Here is a 13,228-nt window from a genome sequence, read left to right on the forward strand (position 1 = left end):
TCCATCCTTCCGGCCAAAAGGAAATTCATCTTCCAGTATGTCATATCTATTAAGCCATTTTAATTGCCCCTCTGTACAGGTTTGGGGTATTTATCTTTACTTGTTTCTATGGCGCCATCACAATTCGCAGGAAGCCAGATGAAATCAGTACATGCAACATGAAGTGAAAACATACTGTGGAGGAGCAGATCCCAGCACAGCAATCAAGACAAGGATGATTTATATCCACAAAGGTGTCACTTAGATGTTTATGAGCTCTAGTTTCTCAGAGGCAGAGCTAAGAAAGCTGCAGTGGTGCATTTCTAACCCTTTTATCATTCACCTTTGTCTGGAACAAAAACCTCCAAAGAAGTTAAACAAAGTGAAGGAGGACAACAGCAAAAAGTTTACTGTTCTATTTTTAACTCCCGAATAGCAATTTCCTGGTTTTGTGGCGGCAGTGATCTGTCATGTGGCTGGGAGGTTGTGCTGTTTGCGCTGATATCAATTAAAAGTGGATTAACGGGTACATAATGACCTTTAGCAGTAAATTGTGTGTAATGTTGCAAGGCAGGATACAGTATATTCCCCAGATGTCACACCAGGCCCCTGACGTATGATGGAGCAGATGTCTTAGCCAGTCCAAATGGCCCTCTAAGACACAAACACACACACACATACACACAGGCTCAGGCCGACACGCACGCATAAACATGTGTTCACACATATTTCAAATGGTGCACATACCACGTACGTAAACACAAGTAGATGTAGAAACGCACTTGTCGTCTGTCTCACTCACTCCAGATATATTTAAATGCTTAATTTTAATGGAAAACTGGAATAAACTGATCACACTCTGAGGGCATTTGTATTTATTTTCAGTTCGCTTTACTCCGTAAACATCAGAGGGGATTGTCAAACATACAATCTTCTGTGCTTTTCATTCTCATTTTAGATATGTAGATGGTACATTAATCTTTATTTTCCCCCCATGAACATTAACAACCTCTTATAAGGAAAAAAAAAAAGCAGAGGAAGAAAAAAAAAATCAGATCAGTCTAATTTCTGTCTAATTTGGCTCCTAGAATATCATTTTGTCCAGTTAGAGGAATTGAGAATGATCATTTGCATCAGGGACGTTTCCTTATTAAATCAGCACTGAGCCTCTGTTCGGCAGCTCACAGGAGAAGCACTTATTGGGTTAAAAGCTCATCTCGTGTGGTTTATTTTAAATATACTCTATGCTTCATAGCCACTCTAGTGTAAGAGAAAAGATATCAAATCACTGTCTTTCTATCTATAGTCAGGGCTATCTGTCGCAGCCGCCTGCTCACTCTCTTTCCCTTTTTTTTTTTCCTTCTCTCTTATTCTTTCTCTCTCCTCTCTTCAGCATTTCCACCTTCTATTTTCTTTTGTATACACTCCTATTCTTTCCTCTCCTGTATCAATATTGTATTGAGTTGGTGTTTGTGGCCCTTTATTTGAGAGCTCTGCAGTAGGTCTGCAGATCGCAGAGTCTTTTTCTGGAATGGTGCCCTCTAAATAATGATAAATTACTTGAGCAGTATGCCATTTGCTAATTATATCCATGATTTACTACACAGCCCGACTTAAATCATTCAAACCAGCCTTGCGTAACAATGCCTTTTTTTCTTTTATAAAATGGTTTCCATGTGTATAATCTAAACATTTTATGGCCGTATACTGTATAGAAATGTGCACATAGACAAATAACACTTGACAACATCCGTTTTTATTCCTTTTCCCACCAATCCCTTTCTCTCTTCACACAGCCACTGTTATCCCTCGAACAGAAATTCCACTCTGGGAACTTTTTATATGTATATATTTAAAAAAAATAAAGCTTAGCATTTTTCCCTCTCTGTTCATTGTTTAATGAATCCAAATCTGGCTCAGACTCCAAGCCTATTATAATTGCTAGCAGGATGTGTTCTATTTCAACATAAGTATCATTCCAATGGAAGATCCACTTCTGGCAGAATTATGCTGGTGTTATACCATTATCAAGAATATTCATGAATATGGATGTGCAGCATAAATAAATATATGTAAATGTTACACAATAGATTCACCCCTCTTTTACCGTAATATAAATCACTTTGATCTGTGTATCCTGTAGTGAATCATATTGTTCTTTATCATAGGGCTTCATTACAACAAGCATGTGGTTCACATATGTCGCCTGCACATTTGTTTTCTTTTTTTTTGTTTTGTTTTTGAATACTCATTGACTTATTTTTTGCATCAGAGTGTATCATCCATATTTTGTTCTCAGTGCTGGGCAGTGTGGCAGTGGTTGAGGAGATCTTATACCGTGGCTGATTTATGCTTCTCAAGATAAACTGCAAATAGGGAATGTCCGAGAAATTGCACTCTCATCGCCAAGGCACAGGCCTGACAGCAAACAAGGCCAAAACAGAGGCATGATGAGCCCACCGCAGGCATACACACACACACAAACACACACATAAACACATAAACCCATACACAGATACACAGAAACACACACAAATAGAGGCCCAGCCGCACCCTCAGCCCCAGCCCTCGCTTGTGCAAACACAGATAGCATCGAGACAGTTTTGCTGTCAGTTGAAAATATTATCTCTTGTAGTGGACTGAAAGCACCATATGGTGAAATGTTTTTATGGTGTTGATGTGAGTGATGGCTCACTTGGCGGGGCTGGATCGAGCTGGATCGACCCATATTCAGATGCCTACCCCATACCCCCACCCCCCCTCCCAATACACACACACACATACACACACACACACGCAATAACACACATCAAATGGAGCAGAGCTGACAAGAGAAGAGACAGGGGATTGTTGGTTGAATTCAGGATCTTGTTCATTATTACTTTGTTTTGTAGTTCCTCATTCTGATGTGCTTCTTTTTTCTTGCTGAACTGCTTCTTTCTCTCTTTTACAATTTTTCTCACTTTCTTCCCTCCTCCTTTTTACAGGAGTTATGAATTTAACGTGTTTTGATGTCAAGGCAATTGCAAACTATTCTCTTTTGTTATCGTAGTTAATGAAATGCATATCTTTTTTGTAAGCTCTACTCATTTGACCTCATTTTCTTTGTTCAGGGAGGTTACATGACCCTAGGGTCCACATTCCCTGCTCCAATAAATAGGTTTTGATATCCAGTCAATCTAATAATCAGGTTAATTATTCACTCTTTTCCCTGCCTCTCCCTTTCTGTTTCTCTGTCTCTTTCTTGGCCTCTCAGGAGAGAAACCCTACCGGTGCCCTCATTGTGACTATGCTGGCACCCAGTCTGCCAGTCTGAAGTACCACCTGGAACGCCACCACCGTGAGCGTCAAAATGGCTCCACCACCTCAGGCCCATCCTCTGGCCACACCCCTTCTTCTGACCACAAAGAGGATCATGGGAAGACGGCCGGTGGTGGCATCTTTGCCCGCCCAGATGTCCTCCGTAATGTTTTCAAGGGGATGCCTCCCAACTTAGACTTCAGGGCAGGTCCGTTGCTGCCACATCAGTGGGCGTCTGCCGGCATTATGTCTCCACATGACCGTGATCGTGAGCGGGAGCGTGGAGAGCGCCATTTTGACTCCGTCTCCTCAGCCGAGAACATGAAGACTGCCGATGGCCCGTCCTCCCTGGCCTCAACAGCGACAGATAGTCCCGCCAGCTTCTCCGATTTAAGCAGGGCCTACCAAAGTATGATGGGAAATGGAGTTCACTTTCAAGGGTCTCTCCAGGCCTTTATGGACAGCTTTGTCCTCAGCTCCATGAAGAAAGATATGAAGGACAACCAGAGCCCAGTCCAGCTCCAGGCCCAGCGCTATCATGACAATGGTGAGCCCAAAGCCAAGCGAGCCACCTCAGCTGACCAAGACAGAGAAGAGAAGGTTGAACCCAAGAAGAATTCAGAGCCAGGCAAGCCTGGGTCCCAGTATGAACCGCTGGATCTGTCTGTGTCGGTCCGGCCTGAGTCTGCATCAGGTTCGCTCCCTGGCTCCTCAGTCACCATCCACGATAATGTGGCCTGGCATGGCTGCCTCTTCTGCTCCTTCTCCACCTCTTCATTGGAGCTCATGGCTTTGCACCTCCAGGCCAATCACCTGGGTAAAGCCCAATCGCAGCGGTCTGACACAGTCAAGGAGCTTCACGGAGAAGCTTCTCCCACCACCTCAACCCATCCATCCTCCAACACCAAGACGTCTGGTGTGACCCCTGATAAAGACGGAGACAGAGATGGAGAGAAAAGCCAGCTAAGCTGGAACAACCACATGGACCAGCCCTACAACCCCTTCCAGAGTGACTTCTACAGGCGGTTTGGTGGATTGTATGATGGATCCCCAAGGGCTCTCCAGAGCCTCCAAGGGTATATGGCCCCGGCAGAGCAGGGTCTTGACTTACCCAGCCAGGCGTTCGGAGGAGCATCTTCAGCTGGGGATAACCAGATCGGTGAAAGGGGCTCCTGTGGAGACGCTGAGGAGGACCAGGTTGGATCTGATGATGAGCTTGTAAAAGCTGGGGTGCGCAGTGCCAGTGAGACCCCTTCGACCACCCCCAAGAGACAGCAGCAACATCACTCTGATGAAGAAGAGGAGGAGAGAAGAGTGGCTGAAGAGGAGGAGGAGAGAGATGAGGATGGGCAAATGGACATGGAGAGAGAGGAAGAAGGAAGTCCAGTTTCAGACCACCTCCAGAACCACCCCAAACAGCTCCAAGATGACTCCCCTCTTCCCCCGAGGAGCGGGGCTGGTTTGGCAACATCTTCCTCTGCCATGACACCACTTTCTCTCATTCCTCAAACTCAGAACCAAGCTTTGCCCCTGGAGAAGCACTGGCAGCAGGGCCTGGGCCTCCTCTCTCCTGGAGGTCCTCCAGGACTGTTGAAGGCTGAGCAGCAGACCCACCTAGAGCAGCAGATGAACATGCTGTCTGTCCTCAGAGCCTACAGCAATGACAACCTCCCCGCGTTCAACGGCCTGGGAGGTGGAGCAGGAGGAGCACCCACAGGGGGCATGAAGAGACCAGATGCACCTGGTGAGTGTGTATTAAATCTCCACCAGCACTGTAATGGCTGTAAAGCACGCACACATATATAGTCACAGACATACTATCAGAAAACCACACATATGAAAAATCATGATGACACACATGTGTCTTAAACACAAATTCAATTTTCCCACCACCGTATACACATAAACACTAAACACACAAGACAAACACATATACATTTTTTCCCTGACACCCACAAAGGAATCTCAGACACTCACTAAAGGTCTTGAGATTGGCTCTGAAGTGATTTCAGCCTTATTTCAAGCAAGTTTAGAAGCTATCAGCCTGGCGACTAGCAACAGATTAATCTTTATTACACGTTTATATTACTGGGAGTGCAGCGCCTCCCTCCCGCTCCTCAGCATGGAGGGAATAACCCTGGGTGAGTCAGAGCAGGACCTCAGCTCCCCGTGCCATCTCCTCCACATGTCTCTTAACTATCTTAGCTTTCATAAAGCCGGCTCCCAAAAGCCCATTACTTTATAAGACTCGTCGATCTATGACCCTGTGAAAAATGAACTGTCAACTTTCATGATTCTGCTAAGGTTACAGCCGCTCCTTCAGACTGAAGAAGGAAGTCCTTTTTCTTTTCTCTCTCTCTTTTTTTTTTTTTTTTTTTACTATGCTCTTTTGCAGTTTAGGAGTGGTTGGTAAAGTGTCTCTAAAGGAGGAAAGTAAAAAACCAAAGTTGGTGTTGAGCTTAAGAACACTTCTATGCAACAACAGAGACAGAAAATACAGAAGGAACACTATTAAAGCCTGGTACTGTTAGCTGAAATCCTATCAATGACAACTCCTTGATGTTGTAAACTGACAAGTGTGAATGAGGTGGCAATTGCTCACGTTTAATTCTAATTACCTCAAAATAATAATAATAATAATAATAATAAACTAAAATACATAAACTGATTTCTACATTCATGAAGTGTCAGGAACAGTTTGTTGTAGCTACCTAATTTACAATATTTAATGCACTCCTGTCTCTCAACAATAGCCTGATAGTCCACAGTGATAACTCTTTGCTTTCTGTGTATAACAAAAGAATGAAACATTCCTACTGTGAATATTAGATCTTATGTTTACAGGCACACATTCATAAAGATACAGTACAGTAGAACATACATTAACTGATAATAACAGTGACCTCTTTGATAATTCAGGAATGCAGCTACATGTGTTCATCTGACCTTTCCATGTGGCAAAATATTATCCGTTGTCATGGAACCAGTCTCTTTGCATATCTTAACATCGTGAAAACATTTTCACCATGCAAGGTTAATATATAAATATATATGTATATATGCATTTAATAGAGAAATGTCTTTGTGTGAGAATGCCCTTCTTATTGTCTAATCAGGAAGCTTGTGAAAGCGAGCTATGCGATGTGGGCAGTTCCCTTTGCAACTAGGAATGCTTGACCTTTATAGATAAGGCTTTCTCTGCAGAACAAAAGCCTTTCTTACACGTTGTTATTTTGTCCTAGTCTGAGTCAGGCATTCATTGTAATTAGAAAACCCAACAAGTTATTATGTATCCAACTTCCTGGCAATAGATATTCACCATTCAAATCTCTAGGATGGCACTGGAAGATAGCATAGAAAAATAGAAAAGATCGTAGGAAACAGGAGTAAACTCAAGACGTGTGGTGTGCTCGGATATGAGCAGGGTCCGAAATTAACACCTGCCAAGTGCCAAATGCGGGTAGATTTTCTGTTTGACAAGTAAATCTCGGAAGACTATCCATCACACTGGTGGGCAAATGTTTATACCAAAATATCCACGTAATAAAATATCTGGCATGATGGCTGGGAGGAAATTAGTCATGTTTGTCTCTATCCAGTGTAGACACCCGCACCATATGTGTTTTTGTTTTTTTTATGCATGTCTAACTGGTTTTCATTGATTGAACATTCAACAACAATAATTTGAATCTTACGGTTGTTATTCCATCATGTGGAATTCAGATGTTTGATCCATCACTCAGAACTATTTGCTAAAGTTGAGCTCTGTTTTTAGATATTCCGCACTTACCTCTTTCTCTCTCTCTCTCTCCACCCAAACGACGGAAACCCTTGGTAGCAGCAGAGAACTTTAATCCTTGGAGATGTTTGTTTTACGGAAACACTGTTTGTTTGTATTCAACATAATACCTTATTATCTCAATGAAATGTACTGAAATGAATGTGTATGTGACACAATAAGGAAATTTATTATTATTAATATGCTTGGCCAGTGTTTTTTTTTTTCATCTACCAGTCCACTTGGCTGGTGAGTCATAAAGTTAATTTCGGACACTGGATATGAGTGTTTAGCGTGGCAACTTAACCTGCCAAACTCCACCTCCATCCCAGTCACCAGTTATCAATGTGTAGTGTTATTTGGGTTCAGAATCAGAGAATACAACTCTGTATCTTTGAGAGTTATTTTATTATTATTTAACATTATTTTATTATTGTTATTATTACTGATGCCTTAAAACATAAGCATGATTTTAATTCCTTTGCTGTTAAAAGCAGAGTTAATTTTAACTAGTTTATATACTATTGGATAGTTTAATCTATTATTGTGCATCATATCTTATGAACTGACCTTTTTTTTTATTTTTTTGTAATTAGATTTATAATTAATATCTTTGTCTGTCAACTAAATAGTAGAGATGTCTCTAAAATGTAATGTAGACATATAAAGTAACAATGGAATGAAATGGAAACACTCAAGTTAAGTCCAAATACCTAAAGTTTTACTTAAGCACAGGACTTGAGTAAATGTACTCCAATCCATCACTGCTAATGCTATTATTCTGACTACTTTCACTACTACTATTGTTACTACTGCCAGATCTGCTTGAGTTGCCATTAAATAAATAATTTCCAAATGCATTGTAAAGCTTGGATGAGAAAATAGACACACTTGTTTCATAGTAAAATGCACTACTATTAGAGTCCCTCTTTATATGTCCACTTGTAAACCCCTTGTGTTGGGGGGTCACCCGCAGTGTGAAGAGCAAGAGCCACACGTTCCGCTGTTATTTGGTGGGTGGAGACGGTGGGGGTAGCAAAGACGTCCGAAAAACTCAATTCAGACCTGGCAAAATGTGATTATCTGGAGTGGGTTTGCATTAGGTTTGTATGCAAATACAGCATAAATCATTAATATCGAAATTCTCCCCTGAATCTGCGGGAGCTGTTGTAGGGCACGCGCTGCACGTCTGGAGTGGCCGTCTCTTCATTAGTATGCCCAGAGGAGGGGAAAAGGGGTACAATGCACATGAATCTACTTGCACTTTGACACATAACAGATACACACATATACGGATGCACACACACACACACACATTCACACATCCGTAGTATGAAACCACACCTGCCTAAATTGGCCCAGGAATTGGAGTTATCAATAAATGTCATTAGCAGCAGCAGTGGCCCTGAGGTCTCTGTAATCAGACAAGGTATCTGGTTACTGAGATACAGTACACTGTGTAAAGACGGATATGAACCCGCATCATTTGCTGTACTGTAGATGTGCTTAACACAATCAATACTTGGCTGCAGTGGAGACCTATCTATAGCCATACATTATCAAACATGAAGTATTACATTATTCAAACAGTGCTGTACATGCCATGACTGCCTGTGAACATTGCTCCTCACACCGTATTACTTACATTACCTCAACCCCCTCGTTCATTTAACATATTAAACGCGGACCAGGACTTCAGAGGGTTGAGATTGACAAGCTGGAGAGGAAGTGTTGATAGAAGTGTGGGACTTGGATGAACGCGTCGAGGATTTCAGAGGAGAAAATGGCAGAGCTCACAGCCGAGCACCTCGCGCAATTTGAGAAGTGGGCTACATAAACAGAGAGTTAGTGGATTACGAGAAAGAAAGAAGAGAGGGGAACGCTGTATATTCTCACATCAATTAGACCCATCACTCCCAATTTACAAGTACTCTCACATTGTGCTCTATAGTTCTCTTCATAAGTGTTGTTGTTTGTTGGTGTTTGTCGCTGACAAAATATCATCAGAGAGTCACCTCCTGTACGCACATTAGATGACACTAAAAAGAGTCTATTTTTGTAGACTTGAGAGGATGAACATGTACTGCATGTGCCTCAGTGTCACTACACAGAGGCAAGAAGCACAGTAATGTAGCATCAGTAATAACAGTCTCCTCTACTGTATGTAATGACAAAGTGTGCTGTTGTACATAATGTACAGTGTTTAATAAGGTCTAGGTCTAACACAGAGAACTGATTAGATTAAATTCATATACTGCTCTAAATATAAAAGATGAAAGTGATTAATAACATAAATATGTAAACATATATTGACTTTAAACCTTAATAGAACACACATTTCTGGCAAAGGAAATGAGAGAGGCTAGTTACACTTCTGCCAAACTCCATCTGCTGAAGGCCACAAGATGTGGCTTAAAGATCTGGGAGAATAAAATAATAAAGAAGAAGAATCTAGTCGGTGGAGGGTTAGGGTGAAGTTTAAATCAATTATTTTTATTTAAAGGGAGACGGTGTAATTCATCTTGTTGTTAACTATTCCATCTCTCACTTATTATGTGACTTCTTTGAAACAACATCTCATAACTCTATAATAGCAGGTTTCTCCACTGACACTGGCCTCAGTAGACATGCAGGCACGCAGTTCAGTTAGAAGACTTTCTGTTTTATTTGAACACGTGTGTGGGTACAAATAACACATGCCAGTTCTCCAGATCTAACTACTAGCTTGTTACTTTGATATAACCATATGCCCAACTTTGATTGAAAACAAATACTTTACACCACTTTTCTTGGGATTGTTGTGAGTCATTCCAAAAAAAAATAAAAAATGTAGATGACAGATGACTGAAGGAGAACTAAAGAAGGCTGGTTGAGTGAGAAAAAGTTTAAATTACAACAGTTGATTACAAATATCTCCTGAAATACACTGAAAAATGTCGGTGGGTGAACCGAAAACTGCAAAAGCAAACAGATTAAGACACACTGAAGAGATGATTGACAGGAAGACATCAAAAATAATAATGACCTTTACATAACAACATAATGGCCTTTTTGCGCTTTTGCACTCAAGAAGCAGATAGATAGACTTAATGTTGGACTCTTTGCTTGTGCCACAAATGCAAAACTCTGCACATTTAAAATAGAAATAATGAGTTTAGAAAGATTTTATTTCACTTTTCCTCCACGTAGTCTTGCTGTGATGTCATTAGCCTTTTTATCATACAACCCAAAAGGGTCTGCAGTTGTGTGTGTCTGTAAAAGTTTGTGTGTGCGTGCACCAGTTTAAGGGAGTTAGGTTTTCATCTTAATTGCAGCACTGGTTGTGTCACTAGTGGCCAATTACCTCTGTCAGAGGGAGCACTCTATAGCCTGCCTTCTCTGTAAGGGATTTGAACCCACGAGTGCTGAGGTCATATCAGAACATCATGCACGAAATGTACAGACCGTACACACACACACATAGGCATACATCCGTATACGCATAGAGGAGGAGGCAAACATTCTAACGCATGCTCGCTGAGTAAAGTGCAGGCCATTGTAATAAAAGGCTGTTTGTGTGTGTGTGTGTGTGTGTGTGCGCGTGTGTGTGTGTGTGTGAAACAGGTTCTGTAAAGCACTGATGGTAATTAAAGACATATGGTGGGATTGGTGGGCTCGCTGTGAAGCGCAGATGTAGTGGATCACAGTTGGCATTACTGGTGTAATTTTCACTTTCTCTGGTTTAAGTGGAAGAAAGGTAGGCTTAACAAGTGAAGCTCCACACACACACACACACACATGCACGCACACACATCTACTAGATGCACATATGCTGGTGTCTGTCTAACACAGATACAGTATCCAGCAGCATTCACCACAGTTCATTTTGACTCATTATTGAGTCCTGGGCTTGTATTTCTCAGCCTGCTCAGATAAAGCAGGAATCTTTATTTTTTACTTTTGCTCACAAATTTAAGAATAAAAAGCACAAACACACAAAGCTGAGCTCACATGTGTTTGTGTTTTGGAATGATTGTACAAATTATCATTACCAGAAGCAATATATTTCAGAATAGGGTAGTTTAAGCCTATTATTTGTATTTGATTTGAACATGTGATAGGCTTTTACACTATTCATTTATTTTGTTCTTTCTTGCACATCATAAATAAAGCTGGCATGGGTTTTGGTTGCAATCTCTTTCCATTCATTCATTGTCTAAATTTTACTCATTGTATGATTTCTCTGATCTGCGTCATCTACCAGCAGCAGAATGCCTTTCCTGCTCCAGTTTGGATTTCTTATTTTCTCAGTTTCCACCATTTTTTCTATTATATAATTCCTATTCATTAATAATAAAAGTATCATACTGTTGCTAATTTCACATGTTAACTGCTGGATACTCATACTAATGATTCAGACGAATGAAATGAACTTTTTTAAAGAATAAAAATTTCTGCAAAGTTTTTGCAGAATAACATGTCACTGAGTAATACATGAGGATTTAAACAAGTGAACAACAGCGAAGATGTAGGTTAAATCCTTGTGTCTGATTGGTTATCCCAGCTCAGAGCGTACACGTAAATAATCACATGACCACTTCAGAGCTGCACTTAAAGTTTTACTCTATTATTATATATTCTGTAAGTACAGTACTGTAGGTGTGAGTCTTTTGATAAAAGGTTTGCTTTCAGCAAAGAAATGTTATTCTCTTATTTTGGCTCCTTTGAACTGCTTATTCTGCTCATCCTATATACAACACAATACATAAACACAAGTTTAGCAGCTATAGAGGCCGCAGTGCCATTGAAGTCTTGTCACAAGTATTTTTTTTTGTGAATTTTGGGGGTTTTAGCAACATTGGTGAGAGTTTACATTCTTGGTCGTCAGTACCGACCTGGTAACCACACCCAACCTGCATTTGTTTATACTGTGAGTGGAAACCGCAGCATCTGGAGAAACACACAAAAACACAGGGAGAAGATGCAGCATGCAGCCATAGAAGAAAAAAAAAAGAGCTCAGCTGGCCATCAGATTCAAACTTGGGATCTGTTTACTGTAACTCAGTGATTAGATCTATTCTCAAGTTGTGTATATACATAAAAAGGAACTCCCAGACTCAGCACCTCTTTACTTGCCAACAGCATAAGTGACTCTGACCATAACTTTCTCTGCACAGCTTGACTCCATTCTCAGATAACATCCCTTTTATCTCTATACTGCACACACACCTGCATGCATTCGTACGAACCCACAAACCACCCACACCCCCCCCATACACACACACACACACACACACACACACACACACACATTTAAAACTTGTGATAATGCAAAACCTGGTAATTGCCAATAATACTGTCCTCATCAGGTGGTTAATTACCATGAATTTGGTTGCTGTTTGTCTCTAGCAAACATGCACACATAAACACTCACACAAAATGCTTTGACAAGTGGAAAGGGCTGGGGTACTTATTGCTCCCAGACACCCCTGTGTTTACTAATGAGCCAGACAGATAGCTCACCTGCATCGCTGTAATTATTCTGTACACTTAAAAGTAGGTCTGAAAGTTCAGAAAGGTGACAGTCTAGGAAATAAGAGTAGGTGGGTGGTACTTATGGTCTAAATTACATGACGGTATTTATATTGATCATGATAGCCATGGTTAGATTTCAGAGTCGTTGCCAGTCATTTATTTAGCAGAGTGAAATGCATCTTTTCTGAATAATCTATACACAAATTATGTCAGAAGAATTTAAAAACAAAACCAGATGAGCATCTACACTCTCTGCCACTTTTATGTCTCATCGGTGTGGTTGCACCGTTATTCCTGTTTCCTTCCCATGTTCAGTGAAGACAGCTTTACAATACAGCGCCACATCAACAGCAACAAGGACATACAGTACTGTATATTTATACACCTGAGACCCTTTTGTTGCACATTGTCAAACCTTTGTTTCTTCTGTATTTGACTTCTGCGGTGTTGTAAGCTTCAATAGATGAGACTGTTCAGTTGTTCGTCACTGAGAACTGTCTCGCGGTGACACCCACACAAAGAGCAGGATTGTCATTTCTTAGCTTGGAATTAAAGGATAGTGTTGGCTTATTAAAACTTGTGTCTTATTTTTGTAGTTTTGACCTGTAAAAAAAAAGTCATTGCTGAGATCTGGGAACACAGCAGCATCACTACAAC

The 13,228-nt window shown here is 41.0% G+C and overlaps 1 protein-coding gene across 10 annotated transcripts in view; it reads left to right on the top strand.

The window, feature by feature from the left end:
* Positions 1-13,228, top strand: part of znf536 (zinc finger protein 536) — a 366,331-nt gene that overhangs the window by 290,886 nt on the left and 62,217 nt on the right. For 9 of the 10 annotated variants that reach the window (XM_044359969.1, XM_044359703.1, XM_044360131.1 and 6 more), the window contains one exon: positions 3,236-5,023. In XM_044359969.1, coding sequence (XP_044215904.1) covers positions 3,236-5,023 — 1,788 coding nt within the window. Of the gene's footprint in view, positions 1-3,235; positions 5,024-10,660; positions 11,233-13,228 lie in introns of those variants that run through there. The other variant, XM_044360360.1, reaches the window with a different exon arrangement.

This window comes from Thunnus albacares, chromosome 1 (assembly GCF_914725855.1).
Source record: "Thunnus albacares chromosome 1, fThuAlb1.1, whole genome shotgun sequence".
NCBI classification, from domain to species: domain Eukaryota; kingdom Metazoa; phylum Chordata; class Actinopteri; order Scombriformes; family Scombridae; genus Thunnus; species Thunnus albacares.